Consider the following 23,876-nt stretch of genomic DNA (forward strand, 5'->3'; position numbering starts at 1 on the left):
AGGGTATGAGTCCCGCTGGGGCCAGCTGCACTACACATGATCCTGCTCATGATACTGAAAGGTGTTTGGGAAAAAAGGTCCAGCAAATTGTTGCATGCAAACTGTAGTAGAGGTTCGGAAAGCCGAGCGTTGCATTCTCCGCAGCGTGGAAGATCACAGATACCTCCCCAGAGCAAAGGGGGGAGTCCTCCTCGATTACTCAAGCTAGGTTCTTGTGGAAAACACAGCAGGGGCTTGAATCACTGCTGTTTGACATGCATGCTCGTTTAATAAGAGTTTAGTACCACATGTAACAAAAAAAAACAACTTAATATCACTCTCAGAGATTAGAGGGGGTGTGGTGGATGGCAGATGAAACAATCTGAATCCACCACCTGTGCCAAAGCTTTAGGCATAGAGGATGTAGGCCGTGTGAGGTCACCCCAGCTGGCTTGACCCTTGCTGACACTGTAGTTGGCCAGTGCCCAAACTCACCAGTGGGTTCTCACATGACTGGAGCAGCAATGTGTTTTAGTAAACCTCAGGCCCTGCAGGCAAGAGGTCCAGAGAGTGGGGAGCTCCCAGCATCACTTTGTATCCTCAAGGAAAAGATTTGAGGACACTTAACAGGCTTTTATCTGCAGGTGGAAATGATTTGTTAATTATCAGGGAAGAAAACAGGATATAGTGTCTGATGAAGAGCTGAGAAGAAAAAAGTGCGCATGCCCATCGACTTACAATTTTGAGGTACTTCTTGTATTTTCATTTTGCACATCATTTCAAAGAGAAATGCTGTTTTTTCTGTATTTATCTAACAAATTATGGTGTCTAGTTACTTTGCAGAACAAGATTTTACATGCACAATGTTAAGAAGATTATACAAATGATGCATTGTTGGAGAGGCCAGGAGTAGATTACATTGAAATGCTGCATTACGAGCAAAACTAATTTAAAATGTTGATGAGTAAAGTACAGCAAGAAAGTAGTTACATTAGATTTGAGAATACCTTGTTTACATGTCTAAAAAATAACTTTTTCAAATGTGCTTTTACCTACAAACTTTTATATTTTACCAAACCTATAGTTTTATTTGTTATTGTTTGTATATTTACTGTTAACTTTATTCTTTTACTATTATTTTTTTTAAACACTTCTATTATTTGTGTCCTTTTATTTTGTTCTAATTTTTTGCATATGCCTTTTTATGTGTATCTTTAATCTTTTGAGAAGCGCATTATATTGCATCTCTTTAAATGAATTGTGCTTTACAAAAAGATTATTATATTATTAAAAAGTTACTTATAATACCCCAAATAAAAGTACTCATTAAGCAGACTGTATTGTTATTGTTATCCTTATGTATTACCGATGCATTCATGTATAAACAGCATTTAATGGAAATAGAAAAGCCTCATATTAAGTACAAGTGCCTCTGATTTGTACTTGAATAAATGTATTTCCACCACCGAATGAGTCATTTTGAGAGTAAAAATTACAGGAGATTTGATGCCAGGGTAATGGCTCGTGTAAAAGTACCTTTGGGTTTGAATAAGGTTTAATAATAAACTCTAAAATAAAAAGCCAAAATATAAAAGTTGACCGGTGTCTTGTGTCTGCCCACAGCGACAGAGAGAAGACTCTGGGCGGCTCTTCGGCTCGTCTACAGGTCTGGGAACGGTTTTCTACGTCTAAACAGTTGCTGGAGGACCTAACGGCAGACTCCAGATATGCCCTACAAAGTCACCGCCTATTTTTAACTTCAGTAAAACTCTTTGTAGCGCGATTGGTCAGAGCTATTGACGCAAAGCACTAATATCCGCGTGTGATTGGTCCAGACACCTGTCATCGGATGTCAGTTAAAATGACAGACCAATCGGAGCCCGCGTTTGACTCTTTGTTCCTCCCGTTTGGTCGGTGACGCAGAGGGTCATGTGTTGTTTGTGCTCTGGCCCGTAGAGATGTGTACAGGCGGAGAAGCGAGCGGATTGCTAACCGAGCTAGCCGGATCCTCCCGATTATAGAAACACGGCTGAGTATGGTCATGTTGCACACGGTAGGCTTCATTTCGTGAAAAGAGCCCGCACCGGAATACCCGCCTCGCCGCTGAAAAGGCAAAGGGGCTCGTTTTTTTTTGGCGGAATAACAAAGCCGGTCTGTGAGGATTGCAAATCTGAGCCGTGCGAGTCAACGTTAGCTGGCCTAGCCGGACTCGGGAGCTCGTCTCCCAAAACAAGAATGGGGTCTAGGTCCACTCGGATTAGCTTGCTAGTAAAGTGACCTTTGATTGTACTCTCTGATGGCAAATTTCACGAATTACCAGGAAGGCAAGGCAGCGATGTTGATGGTGGAGACGCAGCAGAGGGACGTGGGGACGAAATCTGCGGCCGCCACCGCAAACGGAGACGGCTCGGTCGGGGAACCCCCTTCCCCGTTAATTAATATCGGCGGCGGCGGCGGCGGCGGAGGAGGAGGAGGAGGCGGCTCTCGTTTCCATCAACATTTACCGCCCTCCAACCACCTCCACCATCTCCACCTCAGCCACCATCACCCGCCAAAGGATCAACAGCAGCACCATCACTACCAGCTGGCTCCGCAGCAGCAGCAGCAGCAGCAGCAACAGCAGCATCTTTCCGGGGAAAACATCGCAGAGTCCCCCGGCAGGAAAGCCTCCTCCTCGTCTCTCAGCCAGGTACACACGGCCGAGGACCCCGCCGCTTCCTCCTCCGCCGCTAGCAGCAGCAGCAGCAGCAGCAGCCATGTATACGCGGCTGTGAACGTCGCAAATACCTCGGATGTTGTGGACGATATACGCAAATGTGGCTATTTAAGAAAGCAAAAACACGGACACAAGAGGTTTTTCGTGCTCCGAGCGGCCAGTCACCTCGGGCCGAGCCGCCTGGAGTACTACGACAGCGAGAAGAAATTCAGGAACAGCCTGCGCTCCGCTGCCGCGGCAGTCGCCAGCGGCGGAGCGGTCGCCCCTTCTCCCCCTAAAAGGGTTATTTACCTCTACCAGTGCTTCACGGTAAACAAAAGGGCGGATTCCAAAAACAAACACCTCATTGCTCTTTATACTAAGGACGAGTACTTTGCCATTGTGGCTGAAAACGAGCAGGAGCAAGAGGACTGGTACGTAGCTGTCAGTGAGTTGATGAGTGAGGGCAAAAAAGGGCACTTGGATTCTGATGATTTAGATGATGGATACGGTACCGTCACCCCTGGTACTGTGTTTAAAGAGGTGTGGCAGGTGAATGTGAAACCTAAAGGACTGGGTCAAACTAAAAACCTCACAGGTGTTTACCGGCTATGCCTCTCTACTAAAACCATACACCTCGTAAAGTTGAACTCTGAAACCCCCTGTGTTAACCTTCAGTTGATGAATATCAGGCGCTGCGGACATTCAGAAAGCTTCTTTTTCATTGAGGTGGGTCGCTCCTCCTCCATCGGGCCCGGGGAGATATGGATGCAGGTGGATGATTCTGTCGTGGCCCAAAACATGCACGAGACCATCCTGGAGACGATGAAAGCCCTGAAAGCTTTTGCTGAGTTTCGGCCCAGGAGTAAGAGCCAATCGTCGGGCTCCAACCCCATGCCATTTATCACGACACGCCGCCACCTGGGCAACCTGCCGCCAAGTCAGACTGGGCTGCAGAGGCGGTCGAGAACGGAGTCGGTTGTTGGTACGCCGCCGTCAAGTAAGAGCTCTGGGGCAAGTGGTTATCGCTTCCGTACATCCAGTGAGGGTGAGGGAACAATGAACCGGCCGTTCCGCTCCGCCACAGGAAGTCTGGTTCACCTTAACTCAGCACGGGCCCATCATGGTCGTCAGGAGGGTGGCGGAGCCAGCAGTGGTAGTGGTGTTGCCACAGGAAACGCTGGCACTAGCACTAGCGGCGGGGGGCGCTATGTCAGAGCCATCCCGGGATCATCGTCCACCTACCACGCCCGCTCCGCCTCTCTCCCAGTCTCCCACTTCCCCTCCACCACCAGTCCCGTGAGCGTCTCCTCCAGCAGCGGCCACGGCTCCGTCTCCGACACACTCACCCGCCCATCGAGCGCCTCAATATGTGGCTCCCCGTCTGACGGCGGCTTCAACTCTTCAGATGAATATGGCTCCAGCCCCGGTGATTTCCGGTACTTCCGGGTGCGGAGTAACACACCAGACTCCCTGGGCAACACCCCACCAATCAGAGAGGAGAACTGTCTAAATGACTACATGGCCATGGGCTGGAACCGGGAGGTCTTTGGCACCAGCGGGGGGTCTGGAAACAACAGTGGAGGCGACACGCCACGGGATGAGAGCACGTCAACAACGGAGGACGAACGCTTTTCATCATCGTCGCTGAGGAGGAGGACGCATTCTTTCTCCAGACCCGCCGGGGGTGCAACCGGCGGTTCTGGAGTGGCAGTTTACCAGAAAATGACCCAGACCAACTTTTCATTGGACGAAGGGTCAGATGTGGTGTTACCATTCGGCAGTGGGCTTCTCCGTGGCGGGCCGTCCTCCTCCTCTTCCTCGCTCCGTTCCGACTACAGTTCCTGCTCCGAGCACAGCCAGCAGAGCCGTCCCTCCACGCTCTCCCGGACGGAGGCCGGTGGTGAGCGCCCTTCCCTTCCTTCCTCCTCCTCCTCTGCCAAGGAAGACAGCGGCTACATGCCCATGATGTGTGGCGTGGCTGCGTCACCGCGGGACACCCCTCCCGACTACATGCCTATGCAACCCAGCTCCTACTCCCACCACGTCTCCCATTCCCCGCAGTTTCACAGTCCAGCTTTAGGTGCCCGTTCAGCCCACCCCCACCCCCAGCCCCAGCCTCAATCCTCCACGGACTCTCACGGTTACATGATGATGCTCCCAGGGGGCAGCGGCACCTCTCCCTCCCCGGTGCAGGCCTCTCCCAGCCCCCACAGTAGCTCCAGTTTGGCAGGTGCCAGTGGGAGTGACAGTATAGCAGAGAGACCTGAGAACGGGGAATATATGGACATGTCGTACAGCAGCAGTGCGGGGCGCAAGCTCTCAAACGAAGGGAGCAGTGGGTATTATACACCTGGGACACCTGAGAGCACCCCAAAGTCTTACAGCCCATATTTCTCGCTCCCTCGCTCCTACAAAGCCCCCACCAGAGAGAGGGATGAGAAAGAGTACGGGGAGTATGTTCCTATGAGTTCTCCTGCCAAGCCAGTCTATTCATCAGTTGCCACAGCGTCCCTGTCAACACCAGAGAGGAGGGTTGGAGGAGGAAGTAGCACCTCCACCCCATCTCATCCACCCCCGCCTTATGGAGCTCATCATGCGACCGCAGCAATGGCCGACAGACGCATCGTGAGGCCGAACCGCCTCCCTTTAGGCAGAAGGAGTTTCCACGGTCCACTGCGGGTTAGTGAGCCCTCCACAGCGTCTGCAGGCACCTCAACCTCAGTCCCCGCCACTGGTAGCTCGTCTGAAGGGCCTTCCAGTCCCGGAGAATATATTAACATTGAGTTTGGAGATCACTATCCCCACCAACAGCAGCCCCCCGCCTACCCTCTCTCTGCCCAAGATGAAGCGCCTTCCCTGGGGTCCAGTGACCACCGTCACTCCCCTCCACAGCCCCAATCTCACCAGGACTATATGAGTGTGGAGGTAGAAGCAGACCAGCAGGACAGCGCTGGATGTCTGGGTAAGAACCAGTCACCAAGGCCCAGCCTTGTTGCCCCATGGAACCCGCCCAGCTACATCAGACCCCTGGCTAGCAATCCCGGGGTGCTGGCCTCCCCCGGAGTCCCTGCCGGAGGTCACTGGAGGTCGATGGGGGACGACTACACGGACATGACATTTAACCTCAGCAGAGGTGAGAGGACGCAAACGAGCCCCACAGCCATGCTGCAGCATCTCTGTGTAATCGAGGGACATTACGGCCATGCTTCCTCTGCCTCCCCCTCATCCATCTCCCCTCCCCTCCCCCCGTCGAGCCCAGGTAGGGCACCGACACAGCAGCTGGAGCCCAAGGTGGTTCGAGCTGACCCCCAAGGCAGGAGGAGACACAGCTCGGAGACATTCTCCTCCACCTCCTCCACTAATTCAACTCCCTCTGCAGGAGGACTCGGCCCCTCATCCTCAGCCGCCCACCCAACACTTACGAACACCGCAGCCCCCAACGGGTCTTACCTATCAGAGGGTCAGGCTTCCAGATGGGCCAGCTCAGCATCTTTCGACAGTGTGTGGATGTCTGTGGAGGGACTAGGGGACTCGCCGGCTCACCACGCTCCAGTCAGAGCCATGGAAATGAGCGCTGCCGCCGGGACCTCAGCATCCTCCTCCTCGGGGGCCGGGGCCGGTAGAATGTGCAGGAACATGTCGGTGGGCTACCAGAACGGACTGAACTACATTGCCTTGGAGCTGAGGGAGGACGGGAGTAATATGGGAGCCATGACGTCGGGAGCCGGTAGCAGCAATGGGAGCTTGGCGGCGGCGGCAGCAACGGTGGGGACGGTGCCTCTGCCGGAGAACGGCGCCTATGCCAGTATCGACTTCACCAAATCTGATGGAGTCACCGCAACAACCAAGGGTGAGTTGACACCAGTGTGTCTCAGTGATGCTAAGTTTTGTTTCCCTGCTCTGACAGCTGTTGTTGAAAGCCTCTGTTCTACTCTCATAATCATATTTGGCAGGAAAATCTTTTGACATCGGCAGCCAGCGTATGGAAAAACATTTTGTAGCTTTGTGTGTGTGTGTGCGTCTGTGTGTGTGTGTGTGTGTGTGTGTGCATGAGAACGAGCTTTCATGTGTGAGGAGTAGAAGCGAAAAAAAAAAAGTGTGAAGGATATTTTTTCCTCACTGAAATCCAAAATAACCCTAAGTGCTGCGTGCTATTATTAGTCACATTATATCAATTTGCACCTCCTCTAGTGAATCTATTTTGGATCAAGTCTCTGTGATCTTGACAAGGCTGCGTTCAGGCGTGTTGAGCAGCCAGCCGTTGTCTTTTGAAGGCATCTGTCCAGGGAGCTGAAGTCTCAGCTATAACAGTGCTGGTACAGGAAGTGGCACCAATATGCGGTTCATCTTGAGGTCTGTGTGTGTGTGTTGTGTGTGTGTGTGTTGTGTGTGCCAGCAGACTGGTAGACGATTAGCTTGCTGAATGAACGGAGGTTTATCTGAGGTCAAGTGTGGACTGAATCACCCAAAAAAGGCCCTGACTTCCCGTCTTTGTAGCTGGTGGTGTCTCTGTGTGCCTGTCTGAGCATGTGCCGCCTGTTTTCTTTGTGTCAGCATGTACTGTAGGCAGAGTGTGCTTATGTGTGGGTGTTTGTGTGTTTAAACATCTTTTTTTTTCTCTGCTGTGAGGCTGTCACTTGAGACACTTTTGTACACCTTTGAAAAAGAAAATACGGTTATTTATACCAAACATGGAAGAATCCGGCGCCAGCAGGAGCAGCTAGTATGATGGCAAAACACCATGAAACGCCTTACACTGCAGTAACCTGGCAGCAGTGTTCCTCTTCTTGATGCCGTAGTTTGTAGGGCTTCCACTCATTCTTGATTGAACAGCAGATCATTTTCTCAGGTAATTCATTGGCGTGTTTAAACTTAAAAAAAAAAAAAAAAAAAAATCACTTTCCCAAACAGTCCAAAACCCAAAAAGATTTGATTTGTTGTCACATGTGATGAGCAGCAAATTGCAGATACATTTTCTTTAATATAAGAACTTAAAAATCAGTTAACAGTCCTTAAGTCAGCGCTAGTTTAGTTTGGATTGTGACCACCTGTGCTTATTTAGTTTTCCCGTTTCCCCAATTTTGTCCAATGACACATTGCAAAGTGTGTTTAATGTTTTAAGCGTCTGATGCTAGTTGATTATCAGATACATGTTAGCGCTGACACAAACATCTCTAACTTGTATTCCAGACTGAGTAGCTCACTTCTGTAGCTGCTTTGTAGTTGTGATTTACAGCAGTCGCTGCCTGAACTTGTGCAGCGTCAGTCAGAAACTTTTGGAAAGTTGTGTGGTGTTTCAAAAATCATTAGCACCTCTGTCAAACAAACGAAATCTGCATCAGCAAAAAAAAAAAAACACTTCAAAGGAAACTTTCTTTGTAACATTAAAACTCTATAAGTTCAAGAACTTCTACTGAGTTGAATCTGCAGCATTGTGAGGTTTTAGGTGTGTGTGTTACATCAAAGTAATTTTACTTTATCTACTTATGTTGTGCTCTGGATTCTAGAGGTTGTTAGTTCCTGCCTTAAAACTTTTCGTAGTGTTTTAAAAAAAGTCTTTGTTTATTATTATTATTTATTAAATGCATAGTGTCTAAAATATCTAAGATAATGACAAATGACCATCCATTGTTTTGGTCAACAGTCAGAACACAAAAGTTTGAGAGCTTAAACTTATTTTGTAGCTTTTTTACTTAATTAGCTAAACAATTAATCAACTATTAATTAGTCACAAAGTTTCTCTGTATATTATCGAATTGAATAATGAGCTAATTGTTTTAGCATTATAGATATGTATATATCTGAACACAGTCATTTCTGTATTAATATTCACAATAAGATTCTGAGTTGATGGTTGGTTTGGTTGAAATCATTGTCACAAAATTAGATTGATTTAGAGCTGCAACAATTAGGAGATTTAAATGGTTAAACAAAACGTACGAGCCGCTGTTTTGATAATCAATTAATTGTTTCGATCGAAAAAGTGCCAAATATCTCCGGCTGCAGCTTCTGAAATATCACAAATTTCTGCTTTGCTTTTGCTAAGAAGCATAAAGACGTCACACTGGGCTCTGAGAAACTGTGAATGCCATTCAAAGAGAGTAAATGATTAAGAGAAAATCATTGGCAGATTAATCAATAATGAAAATAATCATTGCAGCCTTAAATAGATTGTTTTGCTGCAATTTATCCTTTTTAAATTTAAAAAAAAAAAAAAAGAGAGAAATGTTTGTTTTAATTTACCAAAAACCTTTTTAAATTTTGTGTTTTAACCAACCAACCAACCAAAACCCAAACTGAGTCGGACAGTTAATCTGTCATCAGCACAGTTGCATCTTCATTTTCTGTCCGTCAACCAATCGATTATTGGACCAATAATTTCACCTCCAGTGTCACTGAGACTGAACTGAACTCTGAACTTTACATGTGTAAAACATAAATTAAAACTTAGACACATTTAGCTCTGAATCATGAATTTGGACGTCGGGGAGGATCTTCATGATGTGACTGCACTTAAAGTTGACTCACAATAATATTGAGTCATCTCCCAGCACTAGCTTTAGCTCGCCATCTCTTCATCGTTCATTAACGTGCTTTACTTCCTGCAGTAATAATATAAGATAAGACGGTGTTAAAGGCAGTGATGGTGTTTGTACATGGTGATGTTGAGGCATGGGCTACAGGAAGATGTGAGTGTGTGTGTGTGCACGAGAGAAAAGGGGATATTGAGACTCGTAGCGCTGAGGTTAGGTCTGCAGTCGCTGTCGCAGACGGCGTGTGCGAGGATCAAGGGGATGAAGAGAGGATGTTTTGACTCCGTTTTCAGTCTTTCACTTCCTCTTTCATCATCTCCTTCTCCCTTTCACCCACTCGTTCTGTCTTAGATTCGCTCCTCGCCTCCCTTCCCCTCGCTTCCTCCCTGAATCGTCTCTTTTCTCGCTGCGTGTGCGTGCGTGCGTGCGTGCGTGCGTGTGTGTGTGTGCGTGCATGAGCATGAGTCAGGATTCTCTGCGAGCGCCGACTGACTCATTTGTTTATCGTGGCGCTGAACGGAGATGAAAGAGCTTGTGTATATGTGTGTGTGTGTGTGTGTGTTTTAAATCTACAGTGCTGAATCTGTGCCTGCTAGCACAGGAGATCAACTGACACTCAAAGCGCTCAAGCACATCCTATTGTGTGTGTTTGTCCGTCTGTCTGTGTGTACTTTTGTTTTCAGCCGCTGCCAGCAGGTTCATTAAGCATTTCAGTGCGTGTGTGTGTGTGTATATGTGTGTGTGAGGTTCATGCAGTTCAAGGTAACGTTCAGAAATGTTGATTCATACCTATACTCTCTCACACACACACACACACACACACACACACACACACACGGACTGTGGGAGCATGATCAGCCTGTGCGTGCTCAGCGTGTGTCGCTGTGTGTTTACGGTCTTCGCTCTGCATCGAGGTGTGTAGGCGTGTGTGTGTGTGTCTTTGCACGCTCTGAGTCATGGCAGGCAGCCTTTGATGTGGCGCTGTAATTGCGGCGGCGGCGGTGGCTGGGCGGCATGTCAAGGCACACAGCGGGGCCGAGAGGAAACGCATCATCATCACTCAGGAATGCAACTTCCTCTCAGCTGCGGTGTTGAACTGATAGAGGCACACCTGGATCCTTGACCTGGAGGAGGGAGGGAGGTTGAGATGAGCTTTTTTCTGTCCAGCTGTCAAGGAAAGTTTGGGATGAAGCGTTGCTCTGGAAATAAATATTAAATAAAGCTTGAATTGGGTGTGTTTACATCAGCTGGCGTTCGGGAAATTACCTCACCTCCTAAAACTGGAAAAACAAGGGGAATATATGTACAAATAATATGAGCACTTGGCGAGAATCACCTTTGCATTGAGGCTGACAGTTCATTCTTCATCTTCGAAACATTAGTGTAGATTTAAGGGCTGCAGCGAATGATTGTTTTCACTATTTCTGTGATTAATCGATGAGTTTTATTGTCTATAAATGGTCATAACGTACTGAAAAATGCTTTATTGCACTTTCAAAAACCCCAAACTGGTGTATTCAGAGTCCTTGTTTTATCCGTCCAGCTGTGCAAAACCCAAATATATTCAGTTCACTCACATGAAAAGTAAGTAAAAGCAGCAAATGTTCACATTTGAAACTGAAACTGGGATTTTTGCTTAAAAATCGACTGGAATAATGAGTCAGTTATCGTCAAAGCTGCTGATTAATTTTCTTTCCATCATATTGACTAATTGTTTTAGCTCTAAAGGTTCAGCATGTTAATTAACAGTATTTATTAGTGTTGTGAATGCGATTTATTTCCTTATTTTTCTGTTCAGCTTGGGACCGCTGCTAACTGCTAACTGCTAACATTTACGCTGACCCTTAAATGTTGTATACTGATGAATTTCTTTACTGTTACGATGCAGAATTGAAGGGATTTTCATGAGTGTTTCTGTAATGAATGGCTGAAACAAATTGATTAATCGATTAGTCCATAGCAGTAATGTTTTAAAGTTAAATGATGTTTCTCCTGCTTCAGTCATCAATGTTCCATCGTTATCGTTAAAATAATATGTGCGCATTATTTGGCCTCTACATTGTTATGAGGTGGGATTTTTAAATGGGCCATGAGTTGGAAGAAGTTGAACCGTCAACAGAAAATCAGTCAATACATGTGATAAGTGATTAGACATTTAAATCATTTTAAAAAAGGAAACATGATGATCATTATTGCCTTTCCTGCTTCTCAAAATGATTTCCTTACACTCAGAACAAGCGATTGAGAGATTAAATGTAACTGACTATAACAATGTAATCGCTCGTTTCAGTCCAGCTGCGATCATTAATAGAATCAGATATTTGCAGGAACAAAGACATTCGGCTGTTTGCTGAGCTACAGGTGGTCGTTCCCTTTCACCAGGCGAATTTGGGAGGGGAAAAAGTTTTTTAAAAAAAAAGTTTTTAATTTCGGGATTTCTCTGTTTTCACTCGTTTTGAAAGAATCCAGCTGAGAAAGTGTGAGTAACAGTTTGGAAAGGCGCCACGTCTCTATGTAGATGCACATTTATGGTGTGTGTGTGTGTGTAATGTCTGTCTGCAGCAGGCTTTTCTTATCATAGAGACAGTGACTAGTCAGTGACTCAGACGCTGATGTCTGCTCTGTGTTGTGTTTGTGCAGAGCTTCTTGCGTCGATGCCAGAGCACCCTCTCAGACTTTCCCTGCGCCCGCGGACATGTTTTGTGCTGAAGTGATAGAAGAGGTTTCCCGTATTGTAAACGCCTCTGACACAAACATTTGGCCACGGAGCAGAATACCACTATCTGTAGCTTTTAATGTGTCCAAACTATGGATAAAACACCTTGTTAAAGCATGTATACTTGAGTTGCTCTTATACTCCTACTTGCTGAAAGGATTAGTCGTTCAAAAGAAAACTAATCATCAACAATACTGATGATCAATACATTTTTTTTTAGCCAAGATTCCATAAACTGTTTCCAGCTTTTGGAAAGTGAAAATTTGCTGTTTTTCTCTGCTTCAAATCAGTGTAAACTCAAAGAAAACAAGCAATTTGAAGATGTCACATCTACAATTTGTAGACCCAAATGATTTAATCAAGAAAGTAATTAGTAGATTTATTGATAATGAAAGTAATCGAAACAGGAGGAAGATGTTACTGTGATGTTTTCATTTTAAAACAGTGTTTGAAGACAAAAACAAGCGTTTTAGTCCATACGACTGCACCTGATAATCTCATGGCCGTTCACCTACACTGGGCAGGCATGTGCCGGCGTAAACAGGAAGCAGATCGTCTACTCTGCTGTTGGTTAGCTGCGGAAAATACAACGAACAAGGACCAACAAAGGCAGCTGTAGTGTAGTGTTAAAATGCAGAATTTAACTGCACAGCAGCCGCTAACAAAGACAGCAAGGTCAGTAGCGTTTCCAAAAGTCACAAAAGTTTTTAGCGGATGGGAAAACTTCAACAAAAGAGGTGTTTTTAGAACTAAAACGTAGTAGTGTGAACGCAGCCTAAGACTCTTCTGGTCGGGTGGATGTCACCTGGGTCAGGAGAGGAAGTTGTGGAGTTAAACTGTGCAGGAGGAAGGAGGTTTTTTTGACAGCGGTGGGAACCCCCCCCCACCCCCACCCCCCCGGGGCCCGGCCAAGTGGATATGAGGTGGTAAAGGGTTAGGCAGAGTGTGAGGCAGGGTTATCAGGCAGAGAGTGAAGACGGTACGAGGCTGCCCATTCCTCTCTCTCGTTCCCACCTCCGTGACCAGGCCCTTCTATATTTACAGGTCTATTTCCAGACTGACATGAATTTATGGGATGATCGGAGGCATGCGCTGCTCGTAACAGGACCCCCCTTTCTGCTCTGCGTGCGTGTGTGTGTGTGTGTGTGTGTGTGTTGCATATAGAGGTCCCTCTCTCTCTTAAATAGCCAGATATGTACGCCCACAGATGTTAGAATTATTAACCCTCGTGCATGCACACAAAGCAATTTTTGATTTTGAGCAGGGCATTCTGACCGTCACAGGAGAGTATTTGTGGCTCTCTGAAAGCCCCCAAGAGGCTGAGCTTTTGCCTGCAATGCCCATTTCAGTGTCCGTTTAGCAAATAAATAATCTTAAAATAACCCGTGCCGTTCGATGAGCGCCTTAATTCTTGCCACTGACGTGGTAAATGTGCTGTTAGCATGGGTGGCCCGCACTGAGAAGCATGGGAATCTATAAACCCCGGCAGCGTCGGTGTCCGTTGAGCTAAACAGAGAATTGAACCCCTAACCTTGGGGCGTGTTCGGCGCCGGCAAGGCTCCCATTGGTCAATGGATTCTTTGGATTATTGCAGAATTTTTAAGGAGGTATTTCCCAGAGTTTTAAATTTCAGGTTTTGAGCTCTTTGTGATCAGTTTTCAACTTTCCAAGGAAGTTTAGGGTGTTCGGTAACTTCTGTGAAGAAGGGATTAGTGGGAGTTTGTTACTGACGGTTGAGGTTGCGACCCCTGGATGGACAGAAAATTAACATCACCTGTTTTTTTTTTTGCGTTTTATATCACTGTAAACTGAATGTGTTTGGGTTTTAGAGTGTTTATCAAACACATAAAGACATTTGAAGCTGTAATCTCGGACTCAGGATTCTCTAGCCCAAACAAGAAAGTGATTAATCGAGGAAGCCATTATGAACGGGCTAATCGTTAATGAAAATAATCATGAGTTGAAGAGAATAGAAAGGAGCTTTTCTTTTCTTTTTAAACAGAGAGAGATTTTGAGTCACAGGCAGTGATTGAGCTCCACAAGACCAAAGAGCTGTGCGTGTACCTTCCTGCGGTGCTTACTCAAAGGGAAACGTTGTGTCTCATCGGAAATAAATGGGCCTTAAACACAGTCAGCTATGTGGTCTCGCCGTCCCGTGGGTTTTCAGTTACTGCAAGTGTAGATTTCATAGGTGGTCCTGAGCATTACTCAATCAGTGAAGCTCCTGTTGCAGAAGCTCCCATTTCTTCTCTACGTCTCCTTCTTCTTCTTCTTCTCCTTCTCCTTCTTCTTCTTCTTCTTCTTCTCCTTCTTCTCCTTCTCCTTCTTCTTCTTCTCCTTCTTCTCCTTCTTCTTCTTCTTCTTCTTTTATTTGTGGCTTTTTCGTCTGTGTCTCGCTGCCTCACCCTCAGACACACGGTAATGATAAAGCAGGGTTTTACTAGAGGACCCCTCGACTTACTGGAATGTGATGTGAGATAAGTTTATTAGACAAAGTCCGAATGTGTGTGTGCGCAAACATGTTTCTGAGGGCGACTGTGTGTGTGTGTCGAGCATTTTACCTTTAACACACACACACACACACACACACACACACACCTTTGTTCGTCTTTTCAGTTGCAGTCATCTCCGGGCTCTTGGTGACCTTTTGACATCCACAGTTTGAACAAAACAAATTGAAAACTTGACACGCTGCAGTAAATCTGGGGGTTGAGAATAAATGTCAGATGTGTCCGAGCTTTTCCCGCTTCATTGACAACTTTGAGATAATCAGATAAAGTTATGGACGTCAAATGAAGAGTTTCTTCAAAGTTTTATTTTAGCAGGAATTTTTCATTTGAGTTTTAGTCTCAACTTTTTTCAAAGTTGTCTACATCTTGAAAACCCTGAAAGTGATCACTGATATTTACAAAAAGTCTAATTGTTTTGATGAAATTTTAAGAAAATTATAAATTTCTTAAAATAGGAAAACAGTAAATGTAACTAACTTAATGGTGGTTATGCAGTAAATTAAGAAAAATATATGAATAAAAGTCTAAAATTTGATAAAACTTTTTCAAAATAAGATGAAATATATAAATGAACACAAAAATGACATTAGTGAACCTTGTAAATGTATTTAAAACGAATTAATTCAAGTTTTTTGTTCCTTTTTTATCATATTGGAACTCTTTATTTATCACTGACATTTCAAAAACTAATGACATTTAATATATTAGCCTGATAATTGACCCGTCCTGCTCTTTTCCTTCAGTATTCAGCCTCACGTCGTGTTAATGTTTGTCGTCCCATCAAAGTAATTTTCACTGACACAGATGCGAGTTAACTTTTCATTATTATTTATGCGACTCATCTTGCAACAACCTGTGTAGCTGATTCAGTCTCGTCCACGCTTGCTGCCAATTTTGTGACCATCTTTTATAGCTTTTTTTTTTGGCTCTGACGCAGGAAGATGACTTCTTCATTCTTTATCCCGTCTATAAAGCTCTGATTGAATGTTTTTCCAACATTGGAAACATCAGAGCCGTTTGAATCACTGGAAAAAACATGAGACGAGGGCAGCGATTCAACGGTCTGGAAAAAGAGATGAATTCGTCTTTTTATAAAAATGTTTGTTACATTTATTGTTACAGAGCGAAATGTGATGATTTGTCTCTGAGTAGATTTTCATTCCTATCTGGACCTGTCCTGATCAGGGTTCAGCTTTTCACACAAATATTTTTCCACTTTTCAGGGCGTAAAGGAAAAATACCAAAACAAGTCCCCCACCCAACTACTGCTCTAGTGAACTCAAACCTAGAATCTGTGGTTAAGAAAAAAAAGAAGAAGCTGAAAACTGTTTTTAAATGGCGATCCGTATCTTTGAGGAGGAAATCGAGAGGTTTTCGAGGCGCCAGATCGAATTGGAGTTCCTCGATATGCACTTAAAAGGCCGTCGCCCCAGCTGTCACACCGGCCCGTGTCAGGTCAACGCGTTACGCTCGCTGTTCACTCCCACGATGCCTTTCATCTGTTGTCCCAGCTGGGTGAATGGGGTTTAGGGACAGAGAGAGAGAGAGAGAAGAGAGAGAGAGAGAGAGAGAGATGGGCAGCGGGTCGGGGAGGGCAGGTTGAACCAGAGAGAGAGAGAGAGAGAGAGAGAGAGAGACGGTCACGGCTCTGAACACCTGCCTGTGTTGCAATGACACAACAAGCTGTTAGCTAATGCAGGTGTTTGGCAAATGGTGTTTTTATAACCCGATTTTGTGGCGAGTGTGTTTGTGTGTGTGTTTAACTGGGGTCAGTTCAGGTCAGTCGGGCCTGTGTCCTAAGAGCGTTGTTTTGATCAAAGTCCACGCATGGACTGCAGAGAAACCCAGAGACCTCAGACTCTCTCTCCCCCTCCCTCCCTCCACGGCTGGCTCAATCGGCCTCACACACACACACACACACACACACACACACACACACACACACACACACACACACACACAAATTGAAATTCAAGTCCGTTGTTGTTGTCGTGACCATAATTAAGCACAGTTTTGCTGAAGCTTGTTGTTTACAGTGTAATGATTCAGGATGTAAGAAAAACAAAGACGACTGGTTTGAACATTCCCACAATATATATGTATATGTATATATATATATATGTGTGTATATATATATATATTTATACACTACATACACCTTGCACATGATACATCACTGCACACTATACAGACACCATGCTTTTCCAAGCCAAGATCACTTCTCATGTCCTTGTGTGTGTGTGTGTGTGTGTGTGTGTGTGTGTGTGTGTGTGTGTGTGTGTGTGTGTGTGTGTGTTGCCAATATGTATATGATCAGATGATATAAATAGTTTCTTATGTTGTTCTGCTTCTTTTCTGCTCTGACACATTTTGCTCCTTTGGCAGCAAATGTCACTTTTTCCTCAGGTAAATATTGAATTTTATGTTGGAGAGTGTGTTGATCTCTTGGTGTTTGACTTTTAGTTTGGTGAAGAACTTGGGTTTTTCTGTCTTCGTCCAGGCTGCACTGAAGCAGGAAGTAGACCTTCAACTATTAGTTGATTAGTCGAATGACAGTCGAATGACAGTCGACTGAATGTCGCTGACTGACTGAGTGAGTGATCAGGTTACACCATTGGTCCAAAAGCACATTGTTGGTGTTTCCCCATTGGTCGTTGGTCTTCCACAAATGAAAATCAGGATTTTTTAGCAGCAGAACAGCAGCTTGGAAATGTCTTGGAAGTTAACGTGTAGCTTCAACGGGCCACGTTTCAGTCAATACTTCATACTTCTTCTGTTGTCTGACAACAGAAGAAGAAAAAACATGTAAATAGGAACAGCTTTATTGGGAGTTCGGCTGTATTACATTACTGTATGTGTGAGTGCAGAGAGGAGGAGAGGAGCAAACAGACAAAGATAGAAAAGAAACCAGCTGAAACACCAGGCTGAATTCAGATATGACGCTTGGTTTTGACTTGTTTAAGTTAAAATTGACAAACTTCTCAAAAGGGAGAATTTACTTTCCTCATCTTAATGTTGTAAATTTAATACATCCGAGTTTTGAATTGTTGCTCGTACAGAACAAGACATTTCATTGAGAAATAGGGATGTGTATGTTTCACTGAATTCTGATGTGTTGGAGATGAAACAGTTAATCAGTCTGGAAAACAATCAGCAGAATAATAATAACGCTTCGTTTCAGCCGTAGCGGGACGTGTTGTTCTGCCTCTGCCTCTTGTTTTTGGCAGAAATGAACCTGTTTACTCTCGGTTGCCAGGTTTTGTCTGTGTCCACCAGTGTCAACGTCCAGGTTGTGGTTTTCTCAGTCTGTAATTAGTCGATGTCTGTCTCCGTTTCTGGTCACTCACGGTGACACGTTGTTACTGTCTAACCGCCACTGAAGTTTACTTTGAGTGTCGGCGGCAGACGAGCGGTGCTTGGTGTTTTTTCTTTGGTCGGAGCAGCAGATTGTGTTTAGGCTGCGCCGAGTCCGTGCAGCGTTAACTTCTCCTCCTCGCGCGCTCCCGTCTTTCTATCAGTCCGTCCGTTCATCTATCCCTCTATCCCTGTGACAAACAGAGGAGCAGCATTCCAGCAGTGCCCCCTGTCAAAGCATCTGTATTGTGGCGTGCTGCTCACATTGTTGTGTCAGACAAAGCCTTGCTCTCAGTGGAATAACCCAGCTGGACGGCGGCCATCGCCAGGGTCATTCGGGGCCGCCGGGCCGCACCAAAACAGCCAACCTGACAGCCCGGGGCCCGGCCATGATAGCAAGGCAGGAGACAAACTTCATGTGTTGTCTGCAGGAAGCAAGCAGAATCCAAAGTTCACCGGCCACGCTCACTTATTTACCAGACAAACAGTTTTTTTTTTTACGAGTAGTTTGAGCCAAGCCGCCCACTCGGTCAGAGATGTCTTACATCTGTGCTGCGTCTTTGAAAAGCTCTGACACAGCGAACATACCTCAGTAACTGTTGTGCAAAAGCCAAAACACGATTAGATTTCCCCGTGATTACAGGCGTTTGTTGCTGCCAGGGAACTGCAGCTCGATTCCACAACTTCACCCACTTTTCATATCATTGCTGTGTGAAATAAACCTTTAAGAAAAAAGGACTTTAGTGGCAGTTCATTTACCAGTGTAGCTGGTGGTTTCTCAGTCGACCCAAACACCGCTGTCAGGTGGGGGGAAAAAAACCTCCCTTTCCTGATTTCTGTGATGAAACAGTGGGCTTTTTATAAGGTTTCACAATCCGCTCGGCCCACGGAGGACCTTGTAACCCTTCAGACAACCCCCAGAGTTGGCTGAAGTGAGGTTTCCGCCGTGTTTGAAAGGCCGAGCCCAAAGCCAGACAGATTCCAGTCAAAATTAGTCAGCACCACTAGGCTTCAAAATGTCCAAAAACAACTAATATTGTCAGTCCAAAACCACTGTCAGCGGAGCAGCCACATTCCAGCTGCTGTGTGTGTGTGTGTGTGTGTGTGTGTGTGTGTGTGTGTGTGTGTGTGTGTGTGTGTGTGTGTGTGGGTCACATCAGGCAAATAGAAAACAACAGTTTTTTTTTCCATCGGCCACAGTAGCTGTCACTCCTATGAAAGCTTCCTATTTATAACAACTGTAGCTTGTGATTATTTTTCATTAACGATGAATCTGTCGATTATTCCCATGATTGTTTTTTGTCCAACCTAAAGTCTCCCAAAGCCCAAACACCTTTACTGTCACATAAGATGAAGAAAAAGCAGAAAAGTGCCGAAGTTTAGAAGCTAAAACTGCTGAATATTTAAGTAAAAAATCGTTGCTGATTAGTTTTCTGTCATTTGAGCTTTTTTATTTTACATTACCAGAGAAGAGTGGAGAAGAAAATGGAGGAATAAATGACTTGATAACATGATCCTGTTGTCGAATTATTCCTGATAAAAGAACAAACAGCAAAGACACACGTTCTGTGGGTGCCTGTAAAGCTAGGGGTGCGGCGGGCGTCGCAGCTCCTCCACCCTCAGGTGGCCGAGGTCGACTTTTTTTTTTTTGTTGCAGCACAAACACATCTGATAATATTTTAGTTTAATTCAACTCAAGTCAAGATGTGCTCCGTGTCGTGTCATCAACAGAGTCAACATTCAAAGCAGTAAATCCTCCATTTCCTGCCCAGCTGTATTTGATGTTTTTTTTCTGGCATTTTATATAACTGTATTTTGGCTTTTATTATGATTATTAGTGAATTTATTGTTTGTAAGTGATTTGAATAATATGTTCAAATGATGTGCTGCCATCTTATAGTTACTCTTACTTGATCTTTATTGTTTATTTACTCACGTACAACCTCTCTCTCTCTCTCTCTCTCCCAGACTGAGCGAGGACGACAGAGGTTCCCCACCCTCCTCCTCCTCCTCCTCTTCATCATCCTCCTCCTCCTCATCTCTCTGCTCGGGGCACTTGACTCTGCCTGTGACCTTTGGCCTCCCGCGCCGGTGACCTCTGACCTTCACCCAGACTGAGAAGCCGCTCCCTTCTGGACGCAGAAAACAAACAACAACATCACAACAGATGACAAAAATGCTTGCAGTTTTTTGTTTTTTTTTTAAAGTGTATTTCATCTTTTATTTTTCTTGCGTTTTATATACATATCTTGTCCTGTTTTGTTTAAAAAAAAATAATAATAATTTCCCCCCCTTCCTCACAATCGATGCTGCCAGTGTGCGCTGCTCCCCCCACTCCCTCGTGTTCAAAAGACTTATTCAGCAGACAGCGGTCAGTGGACTTTGACTGAGGGGGCGTCAACAGAACCGTAGATAGTCTTATTATCAGACTGTTCTACTTCTCCATACGGTATTAAAAAACAAAAAAGGGAGGCTGGAATACGAAGCAAAGGCATTATGGTACAGACTTGGAAACTTTTATGTTAAATATTAATTTTTATCTTTTTATTAATATACTTTTTTTTTTTTTTACCCCATGCATAATCCATCCTCAATACGGTACCGTACAGTTATTACATTGTGGACAAAGTTGTGGTAGAAAATGTATATTTTTTCTTGAATGGATCCCTCCCCCCCCCCCCCCCCCCCAGTGATACAAGCTCACAGCTGGATCCATATTAGCTTCAGAGTCAACAAGCGGCATTGCACAAGTACCGTGCTTGTTCCCGTACTTCTCCGCATCAGGTACCAGCAGCCTTTTTGGATCACCGGTTTCCATGGCGTTCGCACGATCAGTGACACGATTAGCACCCATCGCCTCAGCGGGGCCAGTTCTACAACACAGCTGGGGAGCAGAGCTGCGGCACTGCGCCAGTAATAGTGTACTGATTCAATGGGGGAAAAAAAAAACCTTCAAGCATTACTCTTCCTCATATTGTGTAGCACGTGTTATTTATTTGTTGCAGTAGGTACAAATTCTCCAGCGACATTTCTTTTTGTTTGCTATCATGACACAGATGGTACTCGAGCAGGGCGGGGGAATGATGTCAGCCACCAATTGAATGCTGGAAAGTTTTGTCTGTTTTCACTTTTAATTCTGTCTCCTTTTACAAGCCACCGTGCAGAAAACCAACTCGAGGTTTAAAGGAATAGTTCAGTATTTTAAGGAAATAAGTTTATTTGCCCAGTTGCCGAGAGAAGATTGATTGTATCTGTACGGTAAATATGAAGCTGCAGCCATTAGCCGGTTAGCTTAGCGTAGCACAAAAGCTAGGAGTGAGGAAATCGCCTGGCTCTGTCCAAATGTGACAACACTTTTAATCTTGTTTGTTTAATCCGTTCAAAAAATTAAATCGACAAATTTTTACAGGGAGTTATGAACGGGACTATTTCCTGAAGCCTTGTCACCACCCGTCCCTCTATAAAACTTCAGCTCCTGCACAGCAACGAATGACATATAATGTTTAATTAGTGAGCTTTGGACAGATCCAGGCCAGCTGTTATCCCCATTGCTACTCTTTATGCTAAGCTAAGCTAACCAGCTGCTGGCTGCAGACTCTGCAGAACAGCAAATAAGCGTCTCTCCTGAAATGCAGAACTATTCCTTTAAAAAAAAAAAAAAGGGAAGGTTTATGAGGTTTATGAAACTCAGCTGCTGTGGCCGGTGGATAGAAGAAGTGGTTTTCCCGCCCTGCCGCCGCCGCCGCCGCTCGGTTCATCTCATTCAGTTTTTTTGCACAAGGAGCTGTTGAGTGAACCGAAGCAGGTGTTCGGTTTGTTTTACATTTTCAGTTTTACCTCATACGGTCCGTAGCACAGTTCAGGTTATAGTGGGAGAGTGGCGTCTATACACACACACACACACACACACACACACACACACACACACACACACAGACACACAGAACGCTGTGAAAGGTAAAAGCACAAAGTACAGACGTTGACACTGGGATGCAAACACAAGCTAATGCACATATGAAATCTCTGCAAGTGAACCGTATACTGTACTTTGGAGGCAGTGGCATACACACACACACATACGCACGCACACACACATGCACACGCACGCACACATGCACACTTGTACATCATGAAAACACATGTCATAGTCATGTGGCGGCTTCCAACGCATACGCACACACGGAGTAGTCATGCAGCCTTATTTAGGCGAGGCCTGTGTCCCCGTTTCGTTCGGCTCTTAGTCAGCGGCTCTTGATGACGTCCGGGATTTTTTCGCTCACACACACACACACACACACACACACACACACACACACACACACACACACACACACACACACACATATGCATGCTGGGGTGTTCGTCATTGCCTCTGTGTGACGTAAAGACGTTTCCAGTAACCTGAGCTCCAGCCCCAGGTGCAGCGCGCTGGACATACTTGCCCTGTTACAACCTCACACACACACACACACATACACACACACACACACACACACACTCACACACACACACACACAGAGACATTTGGACAGACAGCGAACACCCACATCAGTCAGTCTTAGCCGGAGCTTGCTGCCTCTTCCCTCTCACAGTTTAACAGACTGAAACGCCCATATTTAGCATTTCTACTCTCGCTACTCTCCCATGACTATTACCCACACCACTGTTCCCATAGAGAGAAATGTGCTTAACACACAGACTGACAGCTAACGTAGGCCCACAGAATTTCAATGTTTTGTTCAGTATTCACTCATCTGATGCTATCTTCACCCTGTTTCTGATTTTTTTTTTCTTTTCTTTTCTTTTTTTTAAAAATCAGCCCACTCTTTTTTTGTTGTTTTTAATTTGTTTGGACGGATAAAGGCTTGTCACTCTCGCTGCGCCTTTGTGTGGGACGCATCATTGTCGTCCTTGCAGCGTCCTGCACAGCAGGGAGGCTGAGCAGGGAGGGAGTGGAAGGATTGGAGCGGAGGTATCTTTAAATAATAGTTAAGACCTGGTTTAACCCGTTTGGAGAGCAGCACGCGCAGGCTCTCGTCGGAAGTTGGACTGGACTCCACAGATGCAGCGAAACTCCGCACATCTGGTTGAACCAAATTCTCAGTTACCGTTTCTGACCATCTAAACATTTTAAGTTCGTCTTAGTGGAAAAATTGGCACTAAAAATCATCACTGCTGTGTGATGCAGGTTCTCGGGCTGTAGTCGCTTTAACAAAGATAAGTGAACATAAACTCAAAACTGTCCAGACTCTGAAGACATAAAGATTCACTACTTGCAAAACTACACCTGAGTTTTTGTTGTGACTTAAAGCAGCAGTTACAAATCAGCTGTCAAAACAAAACTAAATAAAATAAAATATTTGCACAAGATTAAACAAAATCTTCCTGGACTTCAGGGGCTTCGAAAGTTTCACTTAAAATCTTGTTGAAAGATATTTTACCAGACTGCGAAACAAATATTTCACATTTAACACTTTTATTTTGTATCTTGATATATTGTAGCATGTGAACCAAACGAAGCTATTTACAAGATGATTTCAGTGCAGCGACTTCCATTCACACGTAGGATCGATTAATCTGTTGATTATCCCTACGGTTGATGAGTTAATCGTTCAACGGTGCCAGGAAGCCAACAGCGACCCACAGTCCCACCCCCAGAGATATTCAGTGTACAATGATGAACCGGCAGATTCTCACTTTGAGAAGATAAAAAGTTTTTCTGCTCGATAAACGATTAATCGATTACAATTAATTACCCGCCGATCATTTAATGGACGAATCTTGGCTCGAATCACCAGATGGTCGGAGTTTACTGTATCGGGGCGTTTCGGTTCATCCATCACCGTGACTACTGACCCATTGACCAACATGTAGCAGTTTCTCGTAATCACAGAAACCCCCTGGACAAGACAAACCTCCGCCCACGAGTAAAAGCAAATTTTCTGAAACCTCCTCACCGTCTCCCTCCATCTTATCTCCCTTTTTCTTTTAATTTATTTATTTCTAAATTCCAGTGAGGACGGAGCCAAAAAGAAAAGAGAAAGGCGCCTTCAGAAGAGGTATTCGTTGTGTCGGAAGGGTTAGAC

The 23,876-nt window shown here is 45.1% G+C and overlaps 1 protein-coding gene and 1 long non-coding RNA gene across 2 annotated transcripts; one reads left to right on the forward strand and one right to left on the reverse strand.

Moving 5' to 3' along the window:
• Positions 1-508: 508 nt before the first annotated feature.
• On the forward strand, positions 509-23,503 carry irs4b (insulin receptor substrate 4b). The gene is made up of 3 exons (XM_023422696.2): positions 509-726; positions 1,603-6,527; positions 19,759-23,503. Exons 2-3 carry the CDS (start codon positions 2,276-2,278, stop codon positions 19,761-19,763), a joined length of 4,257 nt encoding a protein of 1,418 aa, XP_023278464.1. The 5' UTR covers positions 509-726; positions 1,603-2,275; the 3' UTR covers positions 19,764-23,503.
• LOC147818174 (uncharacterized) lies at positions 17,243-19,169 on the reverse strand. Its single transcript, XR_015438248.1, has 2 exons — positions 18,379-19,169; positions 17,243-18,215 (listed from the first exon to the last, which is right to left on the reverse strand). It is a non-coding gene; the product is annotated as an uncharacterized LOC147818174 (long non-coding RNA).
• Positions 23,504-23,876: the final 373 nt, after the last annotated feature.

Source organism: Seriola lalandi, unplaced genomic scaffold (genome assembly GCF_002814215.2).
Source record: "Seriola lalandi dorsalis isolate HSWRI2012SDOR001 ecotype SW California unplaced genomic scaffold, Sedor1 jcf7180002054684, whole genome shotgun sequence".
NCBI lineage: Eukaryota > Metazoa > Chordata > Actinopteri > Carangiformes > Carangidae > Seriola > Seriola lalandi.